Source organism: Microcaecilia unicolor, chromosome 7 (assembly GCF_901765095.1).
Source record: "Microcaecilia unicolor chromosome 7, aMicUni1.1, whole genome shotgun sequence".
Lineage (NCBI taxonomy): Eukaryota > Metazoa > Chordata > Amphibia > Gymnophiona > Siphonopidae > Microcaecilia > Microcaecilia unicolor.
The window spans coordinates 19,957,944-19,983,817 of NC_044037.1; the positions used below are offsets into that span (position 1 = coordinate 19,957,944).

The window sequence follows — 25,874 nt, forward strand, 5'->3', positions numbered from 1 at the left end:
GACACTGGAAGGATGGGGAGAGAAAGCAGAGCTGCTGGATGGAAAAGGGGAATAGAGAAAGACTGGAGAATAAGAGGAAGGGGCATGGGGAGAACAAGGGTGAGGAAAAGATGAAAAGCCACAGGTAGATGAAGGAAATTAAAGAATGGATAGTAAGAATGAATTAAATCTGGACAGAGAGAGAGCCTGAAAAATATTGAAGAAAGCAAAGAAAAAGGAGACAAAAATGACAAATGGCACAGAAGAGTTAAGCGAAAAGAAAAGAAAGCAGAATCACAGACTGGGACCAATATGGAAAGAAAAACAGTCACCAGACAACAAAGGTAGAAAAAAATCATTATTATTTAATTTTAGTGTTTGTAATTATGTCCAATTTGAGAATTTACATTGGCTGTCTTATTTTGCACTGGGTATACTGGAGCTGTAAGAGCTTACAGAGATTATTTATAATGAAAAAAATCACTTTATTTTTTTCTCCTATAGTACTATAATATTTTCAATGATGTCTGTTTATATGCGCCATGGCTGGTATAGGGGGTGTGGTTAATGTGGGTGTGGCTATGATAGGGGTGGAGCCATGTGTGGTGACCCCGCCCATAATGAGTACCGGCACCTTTTTTTCTACAAAAAAAGCACTGCCAAATTGTAACAAAAGGTTTAAAAAAGGGGTGATTAGAAAATTTGGAAGGGATTTTCGATATAACTTCTAAAACCGATTTTGGACATCTTGGGATAAATGTCCAAAAATCCAGTAGCAAACATGGACATTTTCGAACCAGAAAAATGTTCAACTTTTTGTTTCAAAAATGGACATTTGCCAGATGTTTTTGTGCTCAGTGCATGTATCTTTTCGGACCATTAAAAAAAAAAAGTCCAAGGGAAAAGCGCACATGAACAAGCCATTGGGATGTATTGGGGGGGAGGGGGGGAGGGCAGCATTCTTAGTAGACTAGCCACACAGAAATCCCAGAAGAGCAGTGGGGCACCTCACTTCTGAATCTTACTCTGCATTAAAACTTCCAAATAATTTCACAAGAGTCAAACACAGCCACCTGATGCATGTCTCTAGTGAACAGAAGTGCCTGTTAAATATTAGATACTGGATTTTAAAAACTATTTTACTTTGTTTCAAGATAGGTAGAATTAGCTGACTGAATATCTCATTTTAAACAAGAAGTCTTTATTGAAGCAAACAACAGAGCTCCTCTTCCCAAGAAGCTGATACTTCAAAGGTACTCAGACCCTCACCAAGCACTGTCTGCGTAATTAACACTCCACTGTTAATTGCTGCCAAAGACAGGCTTTTAGTTATATAGAATAGCTAGAGAGCTCTGTAAGCTTTCCTACTTTAAACGTGCTTTGGCCTAGTAAACCAAAAATCTTCATACATCCCAGTAAACTCAGGAAGAAGAAACAATAGACTCCCCCATCTACTTAGAAGACACAAACTCAAAAGGCAAAACTCTTATCTAGCTAGAACCACACGAATACCTGTCTACCACCATCAAGTAACCCCTAAAACTACATCCACAAACAGACCAGTACTTAAGAACTTGGGCCTAGTAAATGCCAAGTCAGCCAATAAAAAATTGTCATATGATCCATGATGTCATCAATGAATACCACTTAAGACATCTTCCCCACGATATTCAGCTGGTGGCACTGAATATAGGGGATTTATTTGGCCAGGCTAAGCGACTGGCACTTATGCAGGCCCGGACGATATTCAGCCAGGGCTGTAAAAAATGTATGCGGCCCTGGCTGAACATTGAGCCAGCTGGCCTGCATAAATTTAAACATGTTTAAAAATTTTTTTTTAATTTAAACTAAAGCCTCCAAGCCCCCTGAAGCTAATGTTCCCTTCCTTCCCTCCCCCGTCCCAGACCACATCAAGACCCTCACCCCTGGAAGACTCCCCCGCCCCCTCCAGCCGTGCAGGCAGGCCCTCTCTCTGGGCATACCTGTATCCCTGGTAGTCTGGCGGGGACGCTGGGGGCAGGACTGCAGCCCCCTCGCTCCTGCCCCTTGCGGTGCTGTCCTAAATGAAGCTGCTTAGCTATGTGGATGCCGGCACGGAATACTGCAGTCGCTCGCATAACCTGGGGCTCATCTCCAGTGCTGCCCCCAGCGCCGCCCCTGACCTGCCCACTTTTTGTTTGGGTGGTCTCAGGGGATATTCAGTGGCACTCTTTGGTTAAGTGCCGAAACTCCAGACATTAATGATGTCTTCCTTGATACAACAGCAGCTTTAGGATTCATTCAGGTGATCAAATCTCCAACCCATGAAAAGGGCCATATGCTAGACTTGGTGTTCTGCAAAGGGGTCGTCATCTTGGAACACATGGCTGGTGGCATAGATAACACCCCTATCATGGACTGATCATTTCCTAATCAAATTTTCTATTAAGGACTACATAAAACAGATGGGTCCAATCAAAGTTTGGAAGGAAATCCGAGACATGAAAAATCTGACTGCTGTAAACTTCCTAGAGGCCTTGTCCTACCCCCATCTGGATGAAAAGATGACCATCAAGCTTATTTTCGAAAGAGAAGGGCGCCCATCTTCCGACACAAATCGGAAGATGGGCGTCCTTCTCTCAGGGTCGCCCAAATCGGCATAATCGAAAGCCGATTTTGGGCATCCTCAACTGCTTTCCGTCGTGGGGACGACCAAAGTTCCAGGGGGCGTGTCGGCAGTGTACCGAAGGCGGGGCGGGGGCGTGGTTAACAGATGGGCATCCTCGGCCGATAATGGAAAAAAGAAGGGCGTCCCTGATGAACACTTGGCCGACTTTACTTGGTCCCTTTTCTCAACACATAGAACAAGCTGCAAATTCAACCAAGCAGCTATTTAAAATAGTAACAGCCTACTGCAAACCCACAACAGAACCAGCCTTCCCAGTCACAACTAACTAGCAATGATTTTGCCACTTACTTTGTCAACAAAATTAAAGGTCTCCATCAGGACCTACAGACAGTCCCATCAAAGCTCCTACCAGCTAATGAAGAGAACACTTCCTCTTTACCGCTATGCACAGCCATCTGGGACTCATTCAACCAGGTCACAGAGGAAGCTCTTGAAAATACCCTGAAAGGTCTATGGCCTACAACCTGCCCTCTTGATCCCTGCCCAACAAAGATTGTACAACGAGCGAGCACAGGCCTCACTGAAGGGGCCACTAAAATCGTTAACTCCTCTCTTACGGAAGAGCAGCTGTCAACAACACTAAAAACAGCTGTGGTGCGCCCCCTATTGAAAAAGAGCTCACTGGACTAGGAGAAGCTCGAAAACTACCAACCAGTCTCTAACATTCCTTTCCTGGCAAAACTTATACTAAGGGCAATCTGCAGATAACTCAACGACTGGCTAATTGAAAGTAGCTGTTGAATCTGGTGACTGAGGTAATTGGCTAGACCCATGTCAGTCTGGCTCCAGACCTGGGTACAGAACACAGACAATTCTTGAGTCCCTTCTTGATGATCTGTACAGAAACCGTGACAGGGGATCTGCCTCGATACTAGTGTTGCTCGATTTCTCAGCAGCCTTCGACACCGTGGATCATAATATCATATTTACAAGACTGGCAAAAACAGGTATCAGTAGCACAGTATTTACTTGGTTCAAACCCTATCTGTCAGATAGACAGCAATCAGTTCTGTTCAGTAACTGCACATCATTACCTTGGGCACTGGACTGGATCCATATTGTCTCCCATTTTATTTAATATCTACCTTAAGTCTCTGGCTGAGTTGCTTTGGTCAATGGACACAAAATTCTACATCTATGCTGATGATATGCAACTATTGAACCAGATCTACCCACAGCTCTGAGTAAACTGACTGCTTGCCTAACCGCAACTCAGAAATGGGCAAACAACAACAAACTTTGCCTGAACCCAAACAAAACAGAAATTCTTTGGGTACCAAACACAAGTGGACAAATACCCAACTTCAAAATACCTTTTGGGAAGTATGAACTCCCCCTAAAATCACAGGTCAGGAATCTTGGGATTCATCGCTCAATCTGATCCCACAAATATGGCCTCAGTGCACCAGGTTTTGGTAGGTGTAAGTTTGGCGCTCAAAGTTAAGTGCAGGAATTGTGTTTAGTGCCAATTTTTAAGCCACCTAATTTTGAACACCATTAATAGAATTTTCCCCTCTATACCTAGTCCACCCATTATTCTTGGGAAGATTCCAACTTCAAGTCGGACAATTCTTGCCTTGCCCAATAAGCAGCTTTCTTAGCATATTTTCATGATTTAGGGTAACAGAGCCCTGGGTTACCTAAATTTATTTGTGCTTATTAAAGCAAACCATTAAGAACATAGCCCAGTATCCTGTTTGCAACAGTGGGCAAGCCAGGTCACAATTACCTGGCAGAAACCCAAATCACGGCAACAGTACCAATTCTAGGTGAAGCAGTTGCTTCCCATGTCAGTCTCAATAGCAGACTATGAACTTTTCCTCCAGGAACTTGTCCAAATCTTTTTTAAACCCAGATATGCTAACCGTTGTTACTATATCCTCCGGCTTAACTATTTGTTTTAAAAGTATTTCCATGTAATTTCCTTGAGTGTCCCTTAGTCTTTGTACTTTTGGAATGAGTAAAATAACGATTTACTTCTACTCGTTTTACACCACTCAGGATTTTGTAGACCTCAATCATGTCTCCTCCCATCCGTCTCTTTTCCAAGCTGAAGCGCCCTAACCTCTTTAGCCTTTCCTCACAAGGGAGTTCCATCCCCTTTATCATTTTGGTCATTCTTCTTTGAACCTTTTCTAATTCCGCTATATCTTTGTTGAGATACGGCGACCAGAAGTGTATGCAATACTCAAGGTGCAGATGCACCATGGAGTGATACAAAGGTAGTATTTTCGGTGTTATTCACCATCCCCTTCCTAAAAATTCCTAGCACCCTGTTTTGCTTTTTTGGCCACTGCCGCACGTTAACAAATTCTTTTGAATATTCATCCTGCAATTAGTTTGATAGAGTAACCCTTTCAGCTTTTCCATTTTATCTGTTACTGTCCTTGAGTTAGCACCAATTCAAATAATATCAGTTTTCTTTCATGTCCGAACATGTCTCTCTATAGGGGCACTTTCTCCAACAAAGAAATTTTACCCAACCTACCTTTCTTTTTTTAAAGCACAAATACGTACAGATTCTGAATCAGTGAGAAGTTTTCAATTTGCGCTAATGACACATCAATGCTTTCCCCTCATTCTAAATGTAATTTTAAATGCAAACAGCTCTTCAGTTCAAGTTTATAGATACCAAATCAAGAGCCCTATTCAGTAACACATATTTAGCTGCTGAAGGCAAATGTAAGGTTGTTAATCCGATCAATTAATTAAAGTCTTGCTAGATAATGTTGCTGAGTAGGACTCATTAAAACTAACAAAAAAATACTGCTGTAAACTTCAATGGCTTATTCTGTTATAATTTACGTCTGGAAGCATGAACTAACTCTTAGCTGTGTACTTTCAAATGAGTGACTAGTTCAGAATAAAAGGGGATGACTTATCACGAATTATCGAACAGAAAAACAAAAAGCAACACTGGGCCTTCAAGAAAGAGATCATTGCCGTCCTTTATTGTTTATGCGTTATCACGAATTATCATCACACAGTTTATAACGTGCCCAAAGCAACAGTGACAGATGAACAAAAGATTTGGTCAAACTTGAAGCAGCAGAATTAGTGACTTCTTTTTCCAGCAATTTCAGGCTCCGTTAATCTTAGTCCTACTTCAACACATAAGTAGGTGGTTTTGTAGATGCTTTCAAGGTTCCTTTCAAGGTAATGCTGCTTCCTGTCTCACTCTCATGCTCTTTTGTGATTATAACATCACAGAGGGCTTAACTGAAAACAACGGATATGGTTAGGTCAAGAAACAGAAAAGCTCAAGCAGGATTTTACGCTTTCTGGAAAGAGTTTGTTTTCCCGGACTAGCACCGTCGGAGGAATGGAAAATGAAGAAGTAGAGTGTGTGATACAAGCTTCAACGTAGGGAGTGTCTATCGCGTCAAGACATTCTTCTGTATACATTTGGAATTTGTGTATTCAATATATTTCCTTTTTGAGCACCACTGACTTGCAAGTCAGTCAGCAGTAGATATTGCATTGTTGACCCCTGAGGCAGGCGGTTCTTACCGTCGAAACACGACCCTGTGTCGGGTCTCTGTTTGGTGCAATAAAAAGTGTCACGTCTCCCACGGATCTTCGGGGTTAGTGAGCCCTTGGGCCACGGCCGCGGGGCGGCAGTGGCAGGAGAATGACCCAAACACAGATAAGGCAACACAGGCGTATCAGCAAATCCAGGACAGGAACTTCTAGGCAGAGACTGCAGCCAAGGCAACTCAAGCTGGAGCAGACAAGACAGGAACTCAGCCCAAACTTCACCTGTGCTTAGCCACCGTTCCTCAAGAGTTGAGCTCCAGAGTGCAGGTGGCCGACAGGACACCAGACAGGGCTGGAAGGCAGAACTGCAGGAAACAGCAGCCGGCTGGCGAACAGCAAGAAACTTCCAGAAACACACCGAGGTTCCAAGCATGCAGCAGGCAGCAGAAAGTCAGAAAACAAGCCGGGTCAGGGCGGGCAGCAGACAGAAGAATAATCCGAGGGACAAGCAGGGTCAAAGCCAGAATCAGCAAATATCACAGCAGCAGTGCCACTAACTCTCATCAAAGGAAACTCCTCTGAGGACCTCTGTTGCAAGGCAACTAGGAACCTTCCCAGGTGGTTAATAAAGGCAGCCCACAAGGGAGTTCACCAGGTACGGGTACTGCTTAGTTCCAAAAAACTCCCAAAACAATCTGGTGGGCTGAAAGGTCTGGACCGGACCAGCATATCTTCTGGAACATGGGAAACGGTAAACCATCAATTCACCGCATTCCCCAGGTCTAACCACCGGGGACCGCGCGGTGACTGTGAGCCAGGAACCTGGGCATAACCATGACATAAAGGAACTGTTGAAGCTTGTGTCACTCTCAACTTCTTCATTCTCCTTGGACTTTGCGTAGAGGTGTTTTCCTGTTATGCTGATATTCCTGCTGCTTCAAGTTTGTTCCCCAGGTATGCCAAGTGACTTCTCTGTTAAAGAAACCGGTGTTCTATCAACTTTGAGTCACATTAAAGGTATTCAGCCTGTGACGTGCATGCTCCTTACAGTTCAGAAACTTAAGTATTATTAAATTGGATAAACTTGAAAACTGAAGTTCTGGCAAAGGCATCAATTTCCTTGCATTTAATCACAGAAAAGACGTTTAAATTACAGAAAGACATCATGCATTTGAAACTTAAGGTTTTCCTTTCTTGGCAAAGGGTGACTAACCTGAAGCCCAAAGCACTATTTTTCCTCAGTTCTGTACTCAGTTTTAAAATGATCGAACATCAAAAAACATCCTACAGTTTACTAGTCTATTTGCAGGTTACTACTAGACATCAGCGGAGTCTTACTTTGGGACTTCGTCAGGTTATAAAAATGTTGACACTTGTTTTAAAATAGTCTGTGAAGTAGATCCATGTGGGTTTGTACTTAAAATATTCTAAATATTTCCTCAATTATTACTTTAAAAGGAGTGAAGCCTGTGAAAACTGGGATTGCTTTAATCAGTGGGATTTGAATTAGAGACTTAAGTATATGTATTGTTAAATAACTTCTGGTTTTTAAAAGAGAAAGAATATAATCAGATGTATTATTTCTAACTAACATTGGACAATAAGTATGTTTTCAATGAAATGATTTGACTATACACCGTACTGGCCTTGAAGAAGCCAGAAAACAAAACAGCATTCATTGACATAAGACGTTGCTCCGATCTTTCCCGCTTGACTTCATTTCGGGCTGGACTTAATGCTACAATATCCAAAAGACATATATATATATATATATATTTCTCCAATAATTGGATAGAATTTATAATCAACATACGGTGAGAAGACTCCTGACGCAAGCCTGTATGGCCAAAACACAGCTGTGTCGAGTCCCTTTTTCCCTGCTATCTTTTGGCTAATAAAGTTTATTTTTTTTAATTTTTACAACCATATTGTCTATTTAATGTATTTATATTTTTAAATACATATTCTGTGATTATTTTTACATTTTGATAATTTTTATTTTTGGGCTATTTTATTTTTATTTCTGCTCCTGTGAGTCATCTTCGCTGTTTTGTTTTCTGTTGTTTTTCTGCGAAGACTGGTTTCTTCTGTTTTTTTGTATCACTTTTGCTTGAAGAAGCCAACCAGATGATCAATGTGGAATAATGAATTAGATGAGTAATATCTGGGGATAATCAGGTTAATACCACTTTTTTTTTTCTGTTTACTGTTTAATTGATCTCCTTGTCTTGTTTCACTCTCCCTATTTAGTGGTCTAAGGAAGAGAATAGAATTACCTGACTGAAATAATCCCTATATATTACTTTCTCTGTATTTCCGGCAAGTTGTTTTATCGCTTGTAAAAATTTAAATGGTTATAAAAATATTCTATGCCATTTGAAGAACTAAGGGGGAAGTTATCAACGTGGGCTGCCGTTAAGATGTGCTATTTTACTGTTAATCTCCAGTTACTAGGTCTCACTGCATAAAATGAAGCCTGTGCGAAAATAGCACAAGTTCATGGTTAACAACATCTTAATGGTCGTCCATGTTGATAACTACACCCCTTAATGTTACAAGCTGCAAAAAAATAATTTTACCGTACGAAGAAATGAAAATCAGTTCTGTATTCATTAAAAGTTGATATCCCAGAAATATAAAGTGTATGGATGCTTGAATTTTTTTCTGTAACTTTTTAATCTAATGGAACATGGAACCATAGGGCTTTGGGCTAGAAATGCATATTGGGTGAAAATCAGTAAGAAATACAGTGTTGAGAAGTAACCAGGTCCCAGTTCTTAAGCACACTTCATCCTGTTGGGTGTCAGAGCTATTCAAATCAGTACTGCCATTAATGCAGATTCCTTTTTCATTTATAGGGTTAGTGTCTAGTGACCATACTGCAACGAAAATGCTGCGTTCTCCTGTTTTACAATGAATCAGAACTGTGCTTCTGTCTTACACAGACATAAATAACGATACCAGTAAAGGTCCTTCATGAGTAATTGAAGTAATTATAATGTCCTAATAAAATTCATCTTTATAGCACGATACATTTCTCCAGGACAAAGACTTAGACCCCAAATTTTCTTTGGAAAAGTCAAATGAGTGTTTCTGTTATCCAACAGGAACATGGTGTTTCCAGGGACACTATATTTGGCTTCTTCGATACACTGCATTTATCCTTCATGCACAAGAGCATAAAATGAAACCAACACAGGAAGGAAAATTCACTTGGCATACCCAAAGTGCGCCTAACCTTGCAAAATTTCATTACGGTAATAAAAAAGATAGGAATTAAATAGGACTCTCTCAGTCTTCATGCAGTTACAACTTTGCAGGGAAGGGGGGCTAACCTGAGGGACCTGGGGAGGGGTCAGAGTTCACCAAGGTCCGGTGTCATCATTAGATGAAGGGGAAAAAATTAACAGTTAGAAAACGTCACACCACAGCTTTACGCTAAACCTTTATCTGCGGTAGCTCTAGCTTTGTTTCCTTTGTGTAAGCAATCACCAAACTATTATCCATTCTAACGGGAGCCGTGAGTACGATACCAGGCACGATTTAGTTTAAAAACAAGGCGCATTTAATATGAACTTATCAAGAATCTACTGAGAAAGCTAAATAGACTACAGCTGTGTCTTTTTAAGGAGCGCTGGGGTCATTTTCCCAGAGCGTAACTGCAGTTTTTTTTATCACTGAAATATTGAAATGTGACAAGCTGTATTTCAGCAATGGATTCCACTACCGATTAGGACAAAGGGCCAAAGTACTGGTGCCCTATAGAACATGGATAATAGTTTGCTTTGCCTACATTCATGCATGCATTATTAAGACAGACAATACATTTCACTTTCTGTATCACATGCAAAAAAAAAAAAATTAGGATTAGTGGGGAAAACATGGCTGAGCAGAACCTTGCTGGAATTTTCCAATAAATACAATCTACCAGCACTCTTCATCATGCTCAATGCATTTTGGACTACCTGGGGTTACATTCTAACACAAATTATGGTCTTAAACCAAGACAAATGTGTGCATTGACGTATCCGCCCTAGTGTGCAGCTTCCCTGATGAATCTATCATGGAGGTCAACACTTCTCCATCATGCTATACTGAAAATATCCAAATTTATGGAAGGCAGGATTGTCCGGGAAGACCAGAGACAAAATTAAGTTTATTTTTACCTCTTCTAAATCGGGAGCAATAACTTTCAAGTGTACCTATCGCATGGGCGTAGACTGGGGGGGGGGGGGCAGTGCCCCCCTCCAAACGACGAGCGATTTACCCGACGTCGCTTCGGCGAACTGGCAGGCGGGGCATCACTGAGTAAAAGCAACAAGCAGGCACGCTCATCTCTGTCCGCTTCCCTGCCCTCTCAGCGTCCCGCCCGAAAGAAAATGACCTCAGAGGAAGGCGGGACACAGACTCAGAGAGGGCAGGGAAGCGGACGGAGACGAGCATGCCTGCTTGCGGTTTTTACAACCTCCGCTCGCTCGCCGACCCGCCTGTTCGCCGCTGGGAAATGCTGGCTCCTCGCTCCTGTCTAGTGCACTGGAAGGTAGGAAGCCATTTGGTAAATCTCTGCTTCCACTCCCCCGCGCAGTCGTCACCGTTCACTCAACCCTGTGAGCTGCTGCATCCACGTGTTCTTTATGGGAGACAGATGCTGGGAAGGGGGAGGGGGGAGACGCTGGATAGAAACATATTAGCATATTCATTTGCATATATATGCAAATGAATATGCTACTATGCTCCGCCCCATCCTTTGCCCCCCCCCCCCCAAATGAAACAGTCAAACTACGCCCATGACCTATCAACTGCTCCTTGCCAAAATCTGTAGACGTTGATGCTTGGAAGCAACTCTTTTTAAATTGCCATGTAGATACCCCATCGTTAGGAAAATCATAATCTTCCGATCTATGATACATAAGTTTATGATTTTAGAGCCCCTTAGATTACGCTCGGCTACCAGTCCGTCTTTTCATCCATGTCAGAAGGATGAACAACTGCTGACCAGGCTGTGAGCCTGGGTTTTACAAAGATGTTAACGGCCAGACGCCTTGGAAAGCATCAATGCCTTTCTAATAAAATAAATCTTTCCGTGACTAAAATGCTAATCTCTCCTTAACAGCCTTATTTCAGATTCATATTTACTCAGCTAATATGTGTTTTGAACAGCAGTGTCTTGCTCGTCATGTTAACCCCATGTGGAATGCATCATTGCCCAGGTTAGTAGATGGGATGGAAAATTCATCAAAACAGAGCGGAAACACGAACGCGATGTTGCATCACAACTGCTGAACTGTGAGTTAAAGGGGGGAAAAAATGTGCAGATATGAGGTTGGGATGAAGATGTCACGGTCCAAATCTGTTCATGCTTTGGTTGTCAAGGTGATTTCATGGCTGTGAAAATAATAGTGATCTTTTCACATGCACACACTTGCTGATCACATGACCATACAGGAGAAACATGTTATGTTTGTGTTGATTTTTGTGCTCACTAGTTGATGTGTGACATCATGCTGAGATTTTTTCACTGCTCTTCATACAGTGTATCTGCATTTTGCTGCTAGGTATCAGCAGAGTCTTACGTTGGGATTTCATCAATTTTTAATCATGGATAAAATGGCGTTCATCCACTTTTAAAGGTAATAAACAGAACCAAAACAAAACGAAAGAAGATAAAATGATATCCTTTATATTAGACTAACTTACCAAGGGGTCCTTTTACTAAGGTGTGGTCAGCGCCAGAGCATGCTTGCCGCAGCTTAAGTTAAAATGGCTTACCGCGGGATGCGCACAGGTGTCCTGTAGTACGTTCCAAAGCTACCTATGCGCTAAAAAAATATTTAAAAATTTTTGTTGGAGGGGGCGTCTCTTGGGGGGGGGGGGGGGGGGGGGTGGTGGACAGCAGACGTTCCTGTGCTAATCAGTTAGCGTGACTGGGATTACCGTGTGAGCCCTTACCACCCATAAAAAGGCAAGTGCGCCCAAGGTAATTCTTCTTAATGGCTGCATGTTATTAGTCCACTGTTTGGTTTGTCTCACACGCTATTAGCAACATTAGCACATGGCCGTTAATAGAAAAAAATATGAAATCAGCCATTTTCTGGCTGCAGTAAAAATGGCTTTAGCGCTTGGGAAAAACCTGTGTAAGAGTGCGCTATGACCACATTTTACCACAGCTTAGTAAAAGGATCTCTATGTTTTTTTTGACTAGCTTTCGAAAGTCATATTGTTTTGTTTGTTTTGTTACATTTGTACCCTGCGCTTTCCCACTCATGGCAGGTAGGCAATGGAAGGTTAAGTGACTTGCCCAGAGTCACAAGGAGCTGCCTGTGCCGGGAATTGAACTCAGTTTCTCAGTTCCCCAGGACCAAAGTCCACCACCCTAACCACTAGGCCACTCCTCCACTGTTGCTACTATTTAAGATTCTACATGGAATGTTGCTATTCCACTAGCAACATTCCATGTAGAAGTCGGCCCTTGCAGATCACCAATGTGGCTGCGCAGGCTTCTGCTTCTGTGAGTCTGATGTCCTGCACGTACGTGCAGGACATCAGACTCACAGAAACAGAAGCCTGCGCAGCCTTCTACGTGGAATGTTGCTAGTGGAATAGCAACATTCCATGTAGAATCTCCAATAGTAGCAACAGAATCTCCCATAGTAGCAACATTCCATGTAGAATCTCCAATAGTATCTGTTTTATTTTTGTTACATTTGTACCCTGCGCTTTCCCACTCATGGCAGGCTCAATGCGGCTTACATGGGGCAATGGAGGGTTAAGTGACTTGCCCAGAGTCACAAGGAGCTGCCTGTGCCTGAAGTGGGAATGGAACTCAGTTCCTCAGTTCCCCAGGACCAAAGTCCACCACCCTAACCACTAGGCCACTCCAAAAAAAGAAGGTATTGCCTTCAAAAGCTAGTCACTACCACTACTACGCTTCATTTCTATAGCGCTACTAGACATATGCAGGGCTGTACACTAACTAAACATGTAAGAAATAGACCCTGCTCGGTAGAACTTACAATCTAGTCAAGAGAGACAAACAGGACAAATAAGGGATTAGGGAATTACTTATGGTGGGAATGATAAAACAGAGGGTACTGAACAAGTGAAGAGGAGTTAAAAACAGGCTCAAAAAGATTTGACTAGAGCCAGAGATGGAGCTTGACGTACTGATTCAGGGAGTCTATTCCAGGCATTCGGTGCAGCAAGATAAAAGGAACGGAGTCTGAAGTTGGCAGTGGAGGAGAAGGGTACAGATAACAGAGATTTACCTGATGAATGGAGTTCCTGGGTTAGAGTGTAGGGAGAGATAAGAGTGGAGAGGTACTGAACAGTGGAAGAGAGAACGCACTAGTACATCAATAAGAGAAATACATGCGGAAACGGATAGGAAGCCAATGAAGTGACTTGAAGAGAGGGCTCATATAAGCATAGCGACACTGGCGGAATATAAGTTATGCAGCAGAATTTTTAATGGATCGAAGAGGAGAGAGATGGCTCAGTGGAAGACCTGGAAGAAACAAGTTGCAGTAGTCTAAGCGTGAGGTGATAAGAGTGTGGATAAGGGTTTTGATAGTGTGCTCAGAAAGGAAGGGATGAATTTTGGTGATATTATAGAGAAAGAAGTGACTGATTTTAGAAGTCTGTTGGATGTGTGCAGAGAAAGAGAGAGAGGAGTCAAAGATAACCCCAAGGTTACATGCTGATGAGACAGGGAGGATGAGAGGGTTATCTACAAAGATAGAGAATGGGGTAAGAGGAGAGATGGGTTTAGGGGAGAAAGATAAGAAGCTCAGTCTTGGCCATGTTTAGTTTCAGATGATAGTGAGACATCCAGGTAGCAAAGTCAGACAAGAAGGCTGAGTCTTGGGCCAGGATTCCTGCTGAAATTTCTGCTGTGGAGAGGTAGATCTGGAAGTCGTCAGCATAAAGATGATATTGAAAACCATGGGAGGAGATCAGAGCACCAAGGGAATAAGTATAGATGGAAAACAAAAGATGTTCCAGGATGGAGCCCTGAGACACACCAACTGATAGTGGAATAGAAGTGGAGTAGGATCCACCAGAGCATACAATAAAAGTGCGATGGGAGAGAAGAAAACCAAGAAAGAACAGAGACCTGAAATCCAAGTGAGGTCTGAATATTAAGGAGTAGGTGGTGATCAACAGTGTCAAAAGCAGCAGATAGATCGAGAAGGATGAGGATCGAACAGAGATCTTTGGATCTGGCTAGGAACAGGTCACTGAAGACTTCGGCAAGGGATGCTTCAGTTGAATGTAGAGGGTGAAAGCCAGATTGAAGTGGATCAAGAATAGCTTGAGATGAAAGAAAGTCAAGACAACGGCGATGAACAGCACATTCAAGCAGCTTGGATAAGAAAGGAAGGAGAGAGATGGAGCAATAGTTGGAAGGACAGGTAGAGTCCAGTTAAGGTTTTTTGAGGAGTGGTGTAACTATGGCATGTTTGAAGACATCAGGAACAGCTGCAGTGGAAAGTGACAGATAGAAGGGATGACAGTAGGAAAGATAGTGCTGAGTAGATGGGTAGGAATAGGATCAGTGGAATAGGTGGTCAGTTTGGAGGAGGAAAGAAAATGTACAGTTTCCTCTTCTGTGATTTCAGAAAAGGAGGCAGGGGTTGACAGAATTGACTGAGGATGGGACGTAATATAATGCCTTTCTCTGGTTACAATCAAAGTGGTTTACATATTATATATAGGTACTTATTCTGAACCTGGGGTAATGGAGGATTAAGTGACTTGCTCAAAGTGATAAGGAGCTGTAGTGGGAGTTGAACCTAGTTCCCCAGGTTCTCAGACTAGTGCACTAACCACTAGGCTACTCTTCCACTCCGCTTGGTTGAGAACTCATGGTTAATCTTGTGAACCTTGTCATGGAAGTACTCAGTCATAGTCTGAGGAGAAAGAGAAGGGGGGTTGGAGGTGAAGGCACTTTGAGTAAAGAGTTCAGTATGGCAAAGAGACGTCGAGGGTTTGAGCCAAGAGAGTTTGTCAAATGGACACAGAAGTCTTGTTTGGCAAGTGAAAGAGCAGACTGGAAAGAGATCAGCAAGAATTTGAAATGCATGAAATCAGCATGGACATGGGATTCAGCAGATCGAGCACAGGAGCGTAGATAGTGGATTGGGCTTGGTATGCCTCACAGAATGGAGAATGGGAGAAACAAGAGAATCCAGAGCAGAGGAGAGAATAGTATTATAGGAAGAGATAGCCTCATTGACAGGCTTGGATAACACAGTGGTTGAGAGAGGGATGAAACACTAATAGAGAAACGGTCAATAGCCTGAAGATTCCTAGATGCACTGGTGCAGATTGGACAGGACTGGGGGGAAGGGTTATTGAGTGTGAAAGTTATCAGATGAGGGTCAGAACCGAGGTGCAGAAATTGGAGATTGAGCAGTTGGAGAAGAAGATAAGATCAAGACAGTGGCCATTCTGGTGATTAGGGGTAGTGGAGCACAGCTGAAGACAGAAAGAGGATAGGCATAAGAGTCAGAGGGGGGTCATTAGAATGAATGTTAAAATCCCCAAGAAAGAAAGAAAGGATTCAAAGTCAGTGAGAAAGGAACTTATCAGGGGGTTGATAAACGACTGCTACTTGGAGAGGTAGAGTGATGGATGGAGTGGACTTTGAAAGAAGAAAAGCAGTGACACTGAGGTGGAAGAAGAGGTTGAAATGTGGAAGAGGGTGAGAGTAGCAGCCCAACACCACCTTCACGGCCAACCAGGCCAGGTGCATAGGAGAAAAGGTAACCTCCATAACCCAGAGCAGCAGCTGAAGCAGGGAATTCAGGACAAAGTCAAGTCTCAGTTAGTGCAAGCAGATGGACAGTACGAGAGATAGAGAGGTCAGGAATGTAGGCAAGCTTGTTGGAGACAGAGTGGGCATTCCACAGGGCACATGAGAAAGGCAGAGAAGGGGAAAGGAGAGGAACGGAAAGACTGGAGACATTGTAGCGTGACCTGCGTGAGCAGGGCAAGATCTGATTTGGAGGACCAGGATTGGAATCGATATCACCAGCAGAGAGCGGAGAAGGAGCAAGAAAGTCGGAGAGAGTAGAAGCATGACGGCAGTGACAGAATGGAGAAGACTGAAAGAAAGGAAGAAAATGTTGAAGCTTGAAAAGGGGAGAAGACAAGAGGGATAAAGCAGAAGATGGGCAATGTTGTCCTGATATACACAGTGGCTTCAGATAGAGGAAGATTGGGAAAAGTCAGTATGAAGAAGAGAAATTGTACTGGAGCCACTGGGAATAGGAGAAAGGAAAATAAAACCTGTAGAGATAAAAGTTTGATGGTGCATGGTAGCCGGAGTAGAAGCCCAAAGTGGATCGGTGTGGGCCAGTGGAATCACCCTGGAGAAATGCTGGGAGGAAATGCAGAGGGGCTGCAATACCTCCAACGGCACCAAAAATGTACTGTTAGTCCCAATAAAAAAGCTATCATTTTCTCTTCTTTTTTGTTTGTTTATTCCTATTTTACCTTTATCAGTTTTTCAAAATGTGATACTTGGTCTCCGACACCTGAAAAATATTCTATACACTATGCCATTAGAAAGAAAATGGCACCCAAGAGAAGATGAGAAATTCAGCCCTGACTCCAAGACTGGAAACCCAGCAGCAAAATAAAAGGGGGGAGTGAAATCAACCTCATTCACGGTTCTTACCTGGTCTCCCGGGTGGGCCTGCAGGCCCAGGACTACCCTTAGGACCCTCCATACGTGGACCTGGGGGACCAAGTGGACCTGGCTGACCTTGAAGACCAGGGAACCCTTGGAAACCTGGTTCACCTTTGGAGCCTGGAAGTCCAGGGCTTCCCGAAGTGCCAGGAAATCCTGGATCACCCTTTGCTCCTGTTAAACCAAACAAAGAAACAAAATACCAATATAAGCATAAGACCATAAGCATTGTCATACTGGACAGACTGAAGGGCCATTAAGCCCAGTATCCTGTTTCCAACCAGTGGCCAATCCAGATCACAAGTACTTGGCAAGAAAACAGATTTTATGCTGCTTACCCTACAAATAAGCAGGGATTTTCCCAAGACCATCTTAATAATAAGTACATAAGAAATGCCACACTGGGAAAGACCAAGGGTCCATCGAGCCAGCATCCTGTCCACGACAGCGGCCAATCCAGGTCAAGGGCACCTGGCGAGCTTCCCAAACGTACAAACATTTTACACGTTATTCCTGGAATTGTGGATTTCCCCAAGTCCATTTAAGTAGTGGTTTATGGTACTTGTCCTTTAGGAAACGTCTAACCCCTTTTAAACTCTGCTAAGCTAACAGTTCTCCGGCAATGAATTCCAGAGTTTAATTATGCGTTGGGGCCTTATGGACTTTTCCTTTTAGGAAATTATCCAAACCTTTTTTAAACCCTGCTAAGTTAACTGCAGTTACCCACATTCTCTGGCAACAATTCCTGAGGTTTAATTACATGCTGAGTGAAGAAATGTTCTCTCTGGTTTGTTTTAATTTACTCCTTAGCAGCTTCACTGCATGCCCCCTAGTCCTAAGGACACAGCACTGAACATTCTGTGCCAAGTCATATGGGGATGAAACCCCAACCTAAAGACACCGATAACTTTACCTGAAGCTCCCGGATAGACCTGGGGAACCTGGAGAACCAAAACTGGCAGACCTTAAAAACCAAACAAAAAAGTCCAGTCAGTCATTGTACTATAGGAGGATTAGTGTTAGGTAATTAGTATAGCGACAAACTGGTCGATATTCAAAACAATTTAACTGGCCAGAAACAGCCACTGTCTGGTTAAATCGCTTCTTGTATGGGGCTATCCATTAATTTTCAGCGGCACTTAACTGGCTGAAAATCAGCGGTTAGTGTCTAAGTGAAAACCGGCTATTTTGGGGGTGCTCTGGGGGCGGAATCAGCATGTTGGCGGTTAAATGCCGATATTGAGCACTTCATCGGCCAGGGGAACCACATAAAACACAGTCCTATTACTACTACTACTATAAATCACTTCTATAGCGCTACCAGTCGTACGCAGCGCTTTACAATTAAACATGAAGAAAGACAGTCCCTGCTCAAAGAGCTTACAATCTAAATCAGGACTGACTGACAGGACCAATAAGGATAAGGGTAGAAGGACACATAGGAATGATTCTAAATGGAATGTTGCTACTATTGGAGATTCTAGATGGAATGTTAATGTGATATTCTGCTAGCAGCATTCCATGAGAAGCCTGCCCTTGCAGATCAGTAACACGGCCGCGCAGGCTTCTGTTTCTGTGAGTCTGACGTCCTGCACGTACGTGCAGGACGTCAGACTCACAGAAACAGAAGCCTGCGCGGCCGTGTTGCTGATCTGCAAGGGCAGGCTTCTACTACTACTACTACTATAAATCATTTCTATAGCGCTACCAGTCGTACGCAGCGCTTCACAATTTAACATGAAGAAAAGACAGTCCCTGCTCAAAAGAGCTTACAATCTAAATCAGGACAAACAGACAGGCCTATCTTTATGCTGCATCCCATCGCCAGTTAAGTTTTGAATATCGACTTAACTGGCTATCCGCCTTATTTTTGAAAGAGAAAGACGCCCATATTTCGACCCAAATCGGGAGATGGGCGTCTTTTTCCCGTGGGCGCCCAAATGGTATAATCGAAAGCCGATTTTTGGAGTCTTCAACTGCAATCTGTCGCGGAACAGCCAAAGTTGAACGGGAGCGTGTCGGACGCGGGACTGGGGCGTATTTATCGGCGAGGAGAGATGGGCCGTCCTTGGCTGATAATTGAAAAAGAAAGGCGTTTTCAGCGCGAATTTGGGTCACTTTTTTTTGACCCTTTTTTTTCACGAACAAGTCCCATAAAAGTGTCCTAAATGACCAGATGACCACCGGATGGATTCAGGGATGACCACCCGGCTCCCCCAGTGGTCACTAACCCCCTCCCACAAAAAAAAAAAACAACTTTAACAACTTTTTTTGCCAGGCCTGTATGCCGCCTCAAATGTCATACCCAGCTCCCTCACAGCAGTCTGCAAGTCCCTGGAGCAGTTGTTAGTGAGTGCAGTGGACTTCAGCCAGGTGACCCAGGCCCATCCCCCCACTATCTGTTACACTTGTGGTGGTAAATGGGAGCTCTCCAAACCGCCCCCAAACCCACTGCACCCACATCTAGGTGCCCCCCTTCAGCCATAAGTGCTATGCTAATGGTGTAGAGTTGGGGGGAGTGGGTTTTGGGGAGGATTTGGGGGGCTCAGCACCAAGGGAAGGGAGCTATGGACTTCAGAGGTAGTTAACTTTAGTTTTTTAATTGTTACAAGTGCCCCCTAGGGTGCCCGGTTGGTGTCCTGGCATGTGAGGGGACCAGTGCACTACGAATCCTGGCCCCCCACGATCCAATGCCTTGGATTTTGTTGTTTTTGAGCTGGGCGCCTTTCGGTTTCCATTACGCTGAAAAACGATACCGGCCCAACTCAAATCTGCACAACTCCGATGCATTTGGCTGGCACAAACCGTAGTATCGGAAGAAAGATGGACGCCCATTTTTTTCCAAAATACGGTTTGCCCGCCCCTTCACGTATCCGTTCTCGGAGATAGACGCCCATGGAGATGGGCGTTTGCGTTCGATTATGCCCCTCCACTTGTTAGCAGGCACCACATAACCTGGATATTCAATGCCAAAGTCTGGACATGACCGGACATTTCTCATTACCTCTCGCCTGGACTACTGCAACTTACTCCTCACCGGCCTCCCACTTAGCCATCTATCCCCCCTTCAATCTGTTCAGAACTCTGCTGCACGTCTCATATTCCGCCAGAACCGATATACTCATATCACCCTCTCCTCAGGTCACTTCACTGGCTTCCGATCGGATACCGCATTCAATTCAAGCTTCTCCTTCTTACCTACAAATGCACTCAGTCTGCTGCCCCTCACTATCTTTCTACCCTCATCTCCCCTTACGTTCCCGCCCGTAACCTCCGTTCACAGGACAAATCCTCCTCTCAGTACCCTCCTCCACCACCGCCACTCCAGGCTACGCTCATTCTGCCTCGCCTCACCCTATGCTTGGAACAACCTTCCTGAGCCCTTACGCCAAGCCCCTCCCTGCCCGTCTTCAAGTCTTTGCTTAAAGCCCACCTCTTCAATGCTGCGTTCGGCACCTAACCCTTACCGTTCAGTGAATCCAGACTGCCCCCAATTTGGACTGCCCCTATCGGACCGACCGTTCACTTGTCTATTAGATTGTAAGCTCTTTGAGCAGGGGACTGTCTCTCTGTTAAATTGTACAGCGCTGCGTAACCCTAGTAGCGCTCTAGAAATGTTAAGTAGTAATAACGACGGTGGCGATCAGAAAAATGCTCAGTGCCGCCGGCGAATATTTACCCCATAGCAGTAAGTAGGGAAAGCATGTTAGATGTCTAGCAAAATCAAACCCCAAACATCGCTCACCTGGTTCACCCTTCTGTCCAGCTGGTCCGGGGATGCCATCTTGCCCTTGTTGTCCTTTTGCGCCAGGGCCACCTGGAGGTCCAGAATGACCGGTTTTCTCCTAAAGAAAGAAGAAAGGCACGGCTCAGTACTTCAATGACTAACCTGCACACACAGAACGGTCCACCCACTGGAACAAAACTTAGGCTCTGTTTACTAAGCTGCGCTAAAGGCGTGCTAGCGTTTTTAGCGCACAGTAAATGTTAGAGACACCCATAGGACTATATGGGTGTCTCTAGTGTTTAGCACATGCTAATTTTTAGCAAGCGCTAAAAAACGCTCAGCGCGCCTTAGTAAACAGGGCCCTAAGTTCACATCTGTTTAGACAAATCATGGATTTGCAGTCTAAAGTCCAATTAAAATATGCCAGCGGTACAACGTCATACACTCGGAATTGGAGAAAGCAATGCATGTTGAAGTACCGTGGTTCATCTGACCGGTACACAGGCTTCTTTGTAGATGCCTCACCTTTGACACCAGGAGCGCCAGGGGAACCAGGACCACCTGGGAGTCCACCTATTCCTTTCAGTCCCGGAATACCCGATGCTCCTGTGAAACGGAAGACCAAGCAATTATAAATCATGGTCTAGTACCACTTTAGCGCAGTGCCGGGCATTGCAAAACACAGCGGTTGTACACATCGGATATCTCAGCGTGGTAGGCTTTACCACGTCCAGCTGTATCCTGCCAAATTCCTGTTAATGTTGAGTTCTTTAGGGAGAAGGGGTTACAAGAAAACAAACAGGAAATGGCTTTATTAAAGGCAGGGAAAAATCTTTGTTTTGCTAAACTCTGAATGATGTAAATTGCAGAATATATAAAGATGTTTGAATTTACTTCTCTCTCAAAAATATTTAGGATGGCTTGAAGGATGGATGGCTCTCTGTGCTCCATTGTCATGACCTAGATTTTCATACCTCTAAATTTCAAGGGTTTCGCACTTTCGTATTTGGTTCTTTCCAATATGAGTCTGGCTGCGGTATTCTGGGCTGTTTGGAGTTTCTTAATAGTTTGTTCTTTGCAGCCAGCGTACAGAGTATTACAGTTAGGGTTACCATACGTCCGGATTTTCCCCGGACATGTCCTCTTTTTGAGGGCATGTCCGGGGCGTCTGGCGGAGTTTGCCCGCACCCACGTTTTGTCCGGATTTCTGGACAAACGTTGGGCGCGGGTGCGGGCAGGCGCGTGCGTTGCGGTGGGCGCGCGATCGGCGCCGTGGGTCGTGACCTGGTCTCCCATCCCCTCCCCTTCCTTACATGTTCCCTGGTGGTCTAGTGACGTCTTCGGGGCAGGAACGAGCCCCCTCTTCCTGCCCGGAGCGCTGCCTCCCTGTCTATCATCCTTCTCGGTCGGCTGGGGATTCAAAATGGCCGCCGAGATTTGAACTCTCGCGAGGCCGTTTTCAACTCTCGGTGGCCATTTTGAATCCCCAGCCATACCGAGGAGGATGCCAGCAGGCAAGGGCAGGCAGCGCTCCGGGCAGGAAAGAGGGGGCTCTTCCTGACCCGAAGAGAAGGACGCTACTAGACCACCAGGGCTAGATAGTAAGTGAGGGGGGGAGGGGACTATGTGACGGGGGGGGGGGGGGCGTGGCGGAACCGACCCTGAAGGTGGGGCTGGCATGAGGCGTGGCGGGGGCGGGGTAGGGGCGTGACATGTGTCCTCTTTTCAGAGGACACAAATGGTAACCCTAATTACATGTAGTCCAGGTGACTAATACCATAGATTGTACCAAGGTACGGAAAATGTTTCTCGGGAAGAAAGGCTTAACTCTTTTGAGTTTCCACGTCGAGCAGAACGTCTTTTTTGTTGTGGAGAAGAGGGACCAGACTAGGGAGCAGAGTGACTGTTCTCTGCTCCAGACTCACCCCCTCCCCTCCCCTCCCCTCCTCTTCTCTGCATGCTTCCTGGAAGGAAGGGCTGAAGGAGAACACCCCTGCAGTTCAGGTTCTGGACGGTGGAACTGTATTTCAGGCTCTTCCCCTAGAAATTAAACCCTGTTCCAAACACACAACAATAATCTGAAAACAGCATTGCAAGAATGAGTAACATGGAGAATGCCTCTGTTCCTTTCCTACTGTACCCCACGGCAAGTTTCCACTTACCGCCTTTAGCCAAGATTCCAGAAAAGGAAATTGGCAAGCCTTTACAAGATGTGGGTGCTTTTCATTCTAATCAAGCACAGTTGCGGAGGGGATCAGGTACAGAGTCATTACTGACGGTTGATATGGATAAAATCTATCAGTATTTCATAATAAGATATTCAGTAATATTGGTTCCCTTAGATTTGTGACATTTGTCATCAATTTTGACCTTTTGGTTACCAGACGTGGGCAACTGGGGTTAGGAGGGTAGGTTTTGAACTGGTTCACCTCTTTCCTCAATGAAAAGAGTTTTAGGGTACGAACAAATGGTAAGTTGTCTTTGTCTAGGTTCTTGACTTGTGGGATGATAAAAGATTCTGCTTTGCTTCTTTTAAATATTTTCTTATGGTCACTGGCCCTGTTAGTGTTTGCTTTTCTGCATATTTATTTATTTATTTATTTGGATTTATTTACCGCCTTTTTAAAGGAATTCACTCAAGGCGGTGTACAGTAAGAATAGATCAAACATGAGCAATAGGCAATTACAGCAGTAAAAATATTCGAGTATCAATACAAAATATGGATGGTATACTACTTACAATGACAACACATATGTAATAGAACATTTTAATTGACAGCGAAGGGTAAGGCAAAGTTGTAACATATAGATGAGTAAGAAAGTAGGAAGAATTAGAAAGTAAGGTGATTGATTTGAGGTCAGAGAGATGGTTAAATATTATCTCAGCTAAGTTAGGAGTGGATAAACATGTCCCGCTGCAGTATGTGCAGCCCGAGCCAATCCTTGTGTGTGTGAGTGAGACTAGCAAGTTAGTTAGTTCTTCCATTAAAGGCTTGGTTGAAGAGCCAAGCTTTCACTTGCTTCTGACATAGAGGTAATCTTGTGTTAAGCGGTTAGCCTTTCAGGCAATGCCATTCCAGAGTGTGGGGGTTACTCCGGAGAAGGCTCGCTTGCAGGCAATTTATTTATTACAACATTTGATATCCCACCATTTTCCAACCTATTTGCAGGCTCAATGTGGCTTACATATTTCGTAATGTGATTACCAGTTCTGGAGAAGAGAAATACATAGTTAAGGTCGAGGAGATAGAATGGAGTAGGTATTCAGGAAGGAAAGTTCCTCATAATAAAAATTGGGATAACAGTTTGAAACAATCATGAATATTAAACATAGGAAATACAGAATTAGATATTGTGAAAGTCCAGTGTACATCTTATTAATTAATTAATTAATTTTATTGTATTTATTGCATTTGTATCCCACATTTTCCCACCTATTTGCGAGCTCAGTGTGGCTTACATACATTGTGATTGATGGAAGTACAATTTGTTACCATGCGATTATGGGTTATATTATGAAGAGTTAAGGGAAGACAAAGTCAATTCAGAATGTCATTGGGGGGATTAACAATGGAATGTACCAATGGGGATGATAGGACGACAGAACAATAGCCAGAGTATGTTAGGGTGTGACAGTATTATCTGTTGGTAGAGTTTTATGGTGTGTGGTGAAAGTATGGGGAAGAGAGTTCAGAAGAAGGTGTATTGGTGCATTTCTATTAGTGTGTATGGACTTCATGTGTTTTGATCCTTGCAGTAAATTTTCATCAAAGGATGAGTATTCAATGGTTTGCGGAAGTCGGTTTAACTTCGTAGATCGTTTTCAGGTTGCGTGGTAGTGTATTCCAGAATTGCTGCTCATATAAGAGAAGGTTGATGCATGCAGTACTTTGTATTTTATGTGCCTTTGCACTTAGGGAAGTGGAGATTGAGGAAAGTTCGGGATGATCTTTTAGCGTTTCTGGATGGCAGGTCTATTAAGTCAGACATGTATGCAGGGGCTTCAACCGTGAATGATTTGGTGAACTAATGTGCATACTTTAAAGGTGATACGTTCCTTGAGTGGGAGCCAGTGTAGTTTCTCACGTAAGGGTTTTGCACTTTCGTATTTTGGTTTTCCGAAGATGAGTCTGGCTCCTGTATTCTGGGCTGTCTGAAGTTTCCTCAATATTTGCTCTTTGCAGCCTGCGTTATAGTGAGTTGCAGTAGTCCAGATGACTGAGTACGAGTGATTGCACTAGGTTGCGGAAGACAGATCTCGGAAAGAATGGTTTAATTCTTTTCAGTTTCCACATGGAGTAGAACATCTTTTTGGTTGTGTTGTTCGCATGAGTCTCAAGTGTTAGGTGGCGGTCAATAGTGACTCCAAGGATTTTTAAAGTTTCTGAGATTGGCAGATTTAGTTTAGGTGTGTTACTAGCAGGTAAATTTTTTCATGTTGTATTGGGAGGTAAGTATGAGGCATTGAGTTTTTTTCTGCATTCAGTTTCAATCAGAATGCATCTGCCCATATGTTCATAGGTGTGATAGACTTTGGTTGATTTCGTTGGAGATTTCATTAATGTCTTGTTTGAAAGGAATATATATCGTTACATCATCGGCATATATGTATGGGTTAAGGTTATGGTTTGATAGAAGTTTTGCCAAGGGGATCATCATTAGGTTGAAATAGTTGGTGAGAGGGGGGATCCCTGTGGTACTCCACATTCAGGTGTCCATGCAGCAGACGTAGTTGAATTTGATGTGACCTGATATGAGCATTAATTGATAATTAGGGTATGTTATTTATGGTAAGCTTTCTTGAATAAATTGGTCTTCAATAATTTACGGAAATTTAATTATGTCGTGGGTTGATTTATGGTTTTTGGTAGTTCATTTCCTAGATTTGCCTGCCTATGTAGGAGACACTGGATGCATATGTTACTTTATATTTTAGTCCTTTGCAGTGGCGTTCCTAGGGGTGCGGACACCCGGGGGCGGATCGCCGATGCGCCCCGCTCCCCCGGCGAAAGACCCCCCCCCCAGGTGCACGCTGCGCGCTGGTCAGCGTCGTTGGTTTCCATGCTCCCTCTGCCCCGAAACAGGTTACTTCCTGTTCGGGGCAGAGGGCGCATTGAAACCAACGACGCTGACCGGTGCGTGGCACCCCCCCCCAGCAGCGTGCACCCGGGGCGGACTGCCCCCACCTTGGTACGCCACTGGTCCTTTGCAGTTGGGATAATGTAGATTTAGGAACGTACGAGATGAGCTAGTAGAGTTCCTGGTAGGTATCACATCGTGTAATGTCTTTTGGAGAGGGTTGTAGATAGTGAAAGTCCTTGGGAGGACCT

At 44.0% G+C, this 25,874-nt stretch overlaps 1 protein-coding gene across 1 annotated transcript in view; it reads right to left on the bottom strand.

Annotated features, from left to right (window-relative positions):
- COL4A5 (collagen type IV alpha 5 chain) overlaps positions 1 to 25,874 on the bottom strand; it is a 377,606-nt gene that overhangs the window by 48,663 nt on the left and 303,069 nt on the right. The window contains 4 exon segments of the mRNA XM_030209194.1: positions 16,806 to 16,991; positions 17,731 to 17,781; positions 20,563 to 20,654; positions 21,063 to 21,150. Of these exon segments, the coding sequence (XP_030065054.1) occupies positions 16,806 to 16,991; positions 17,731 to 17,781; positions 20,563 to 20,654; positions 21,063 to 21,150 (417 nt within the window).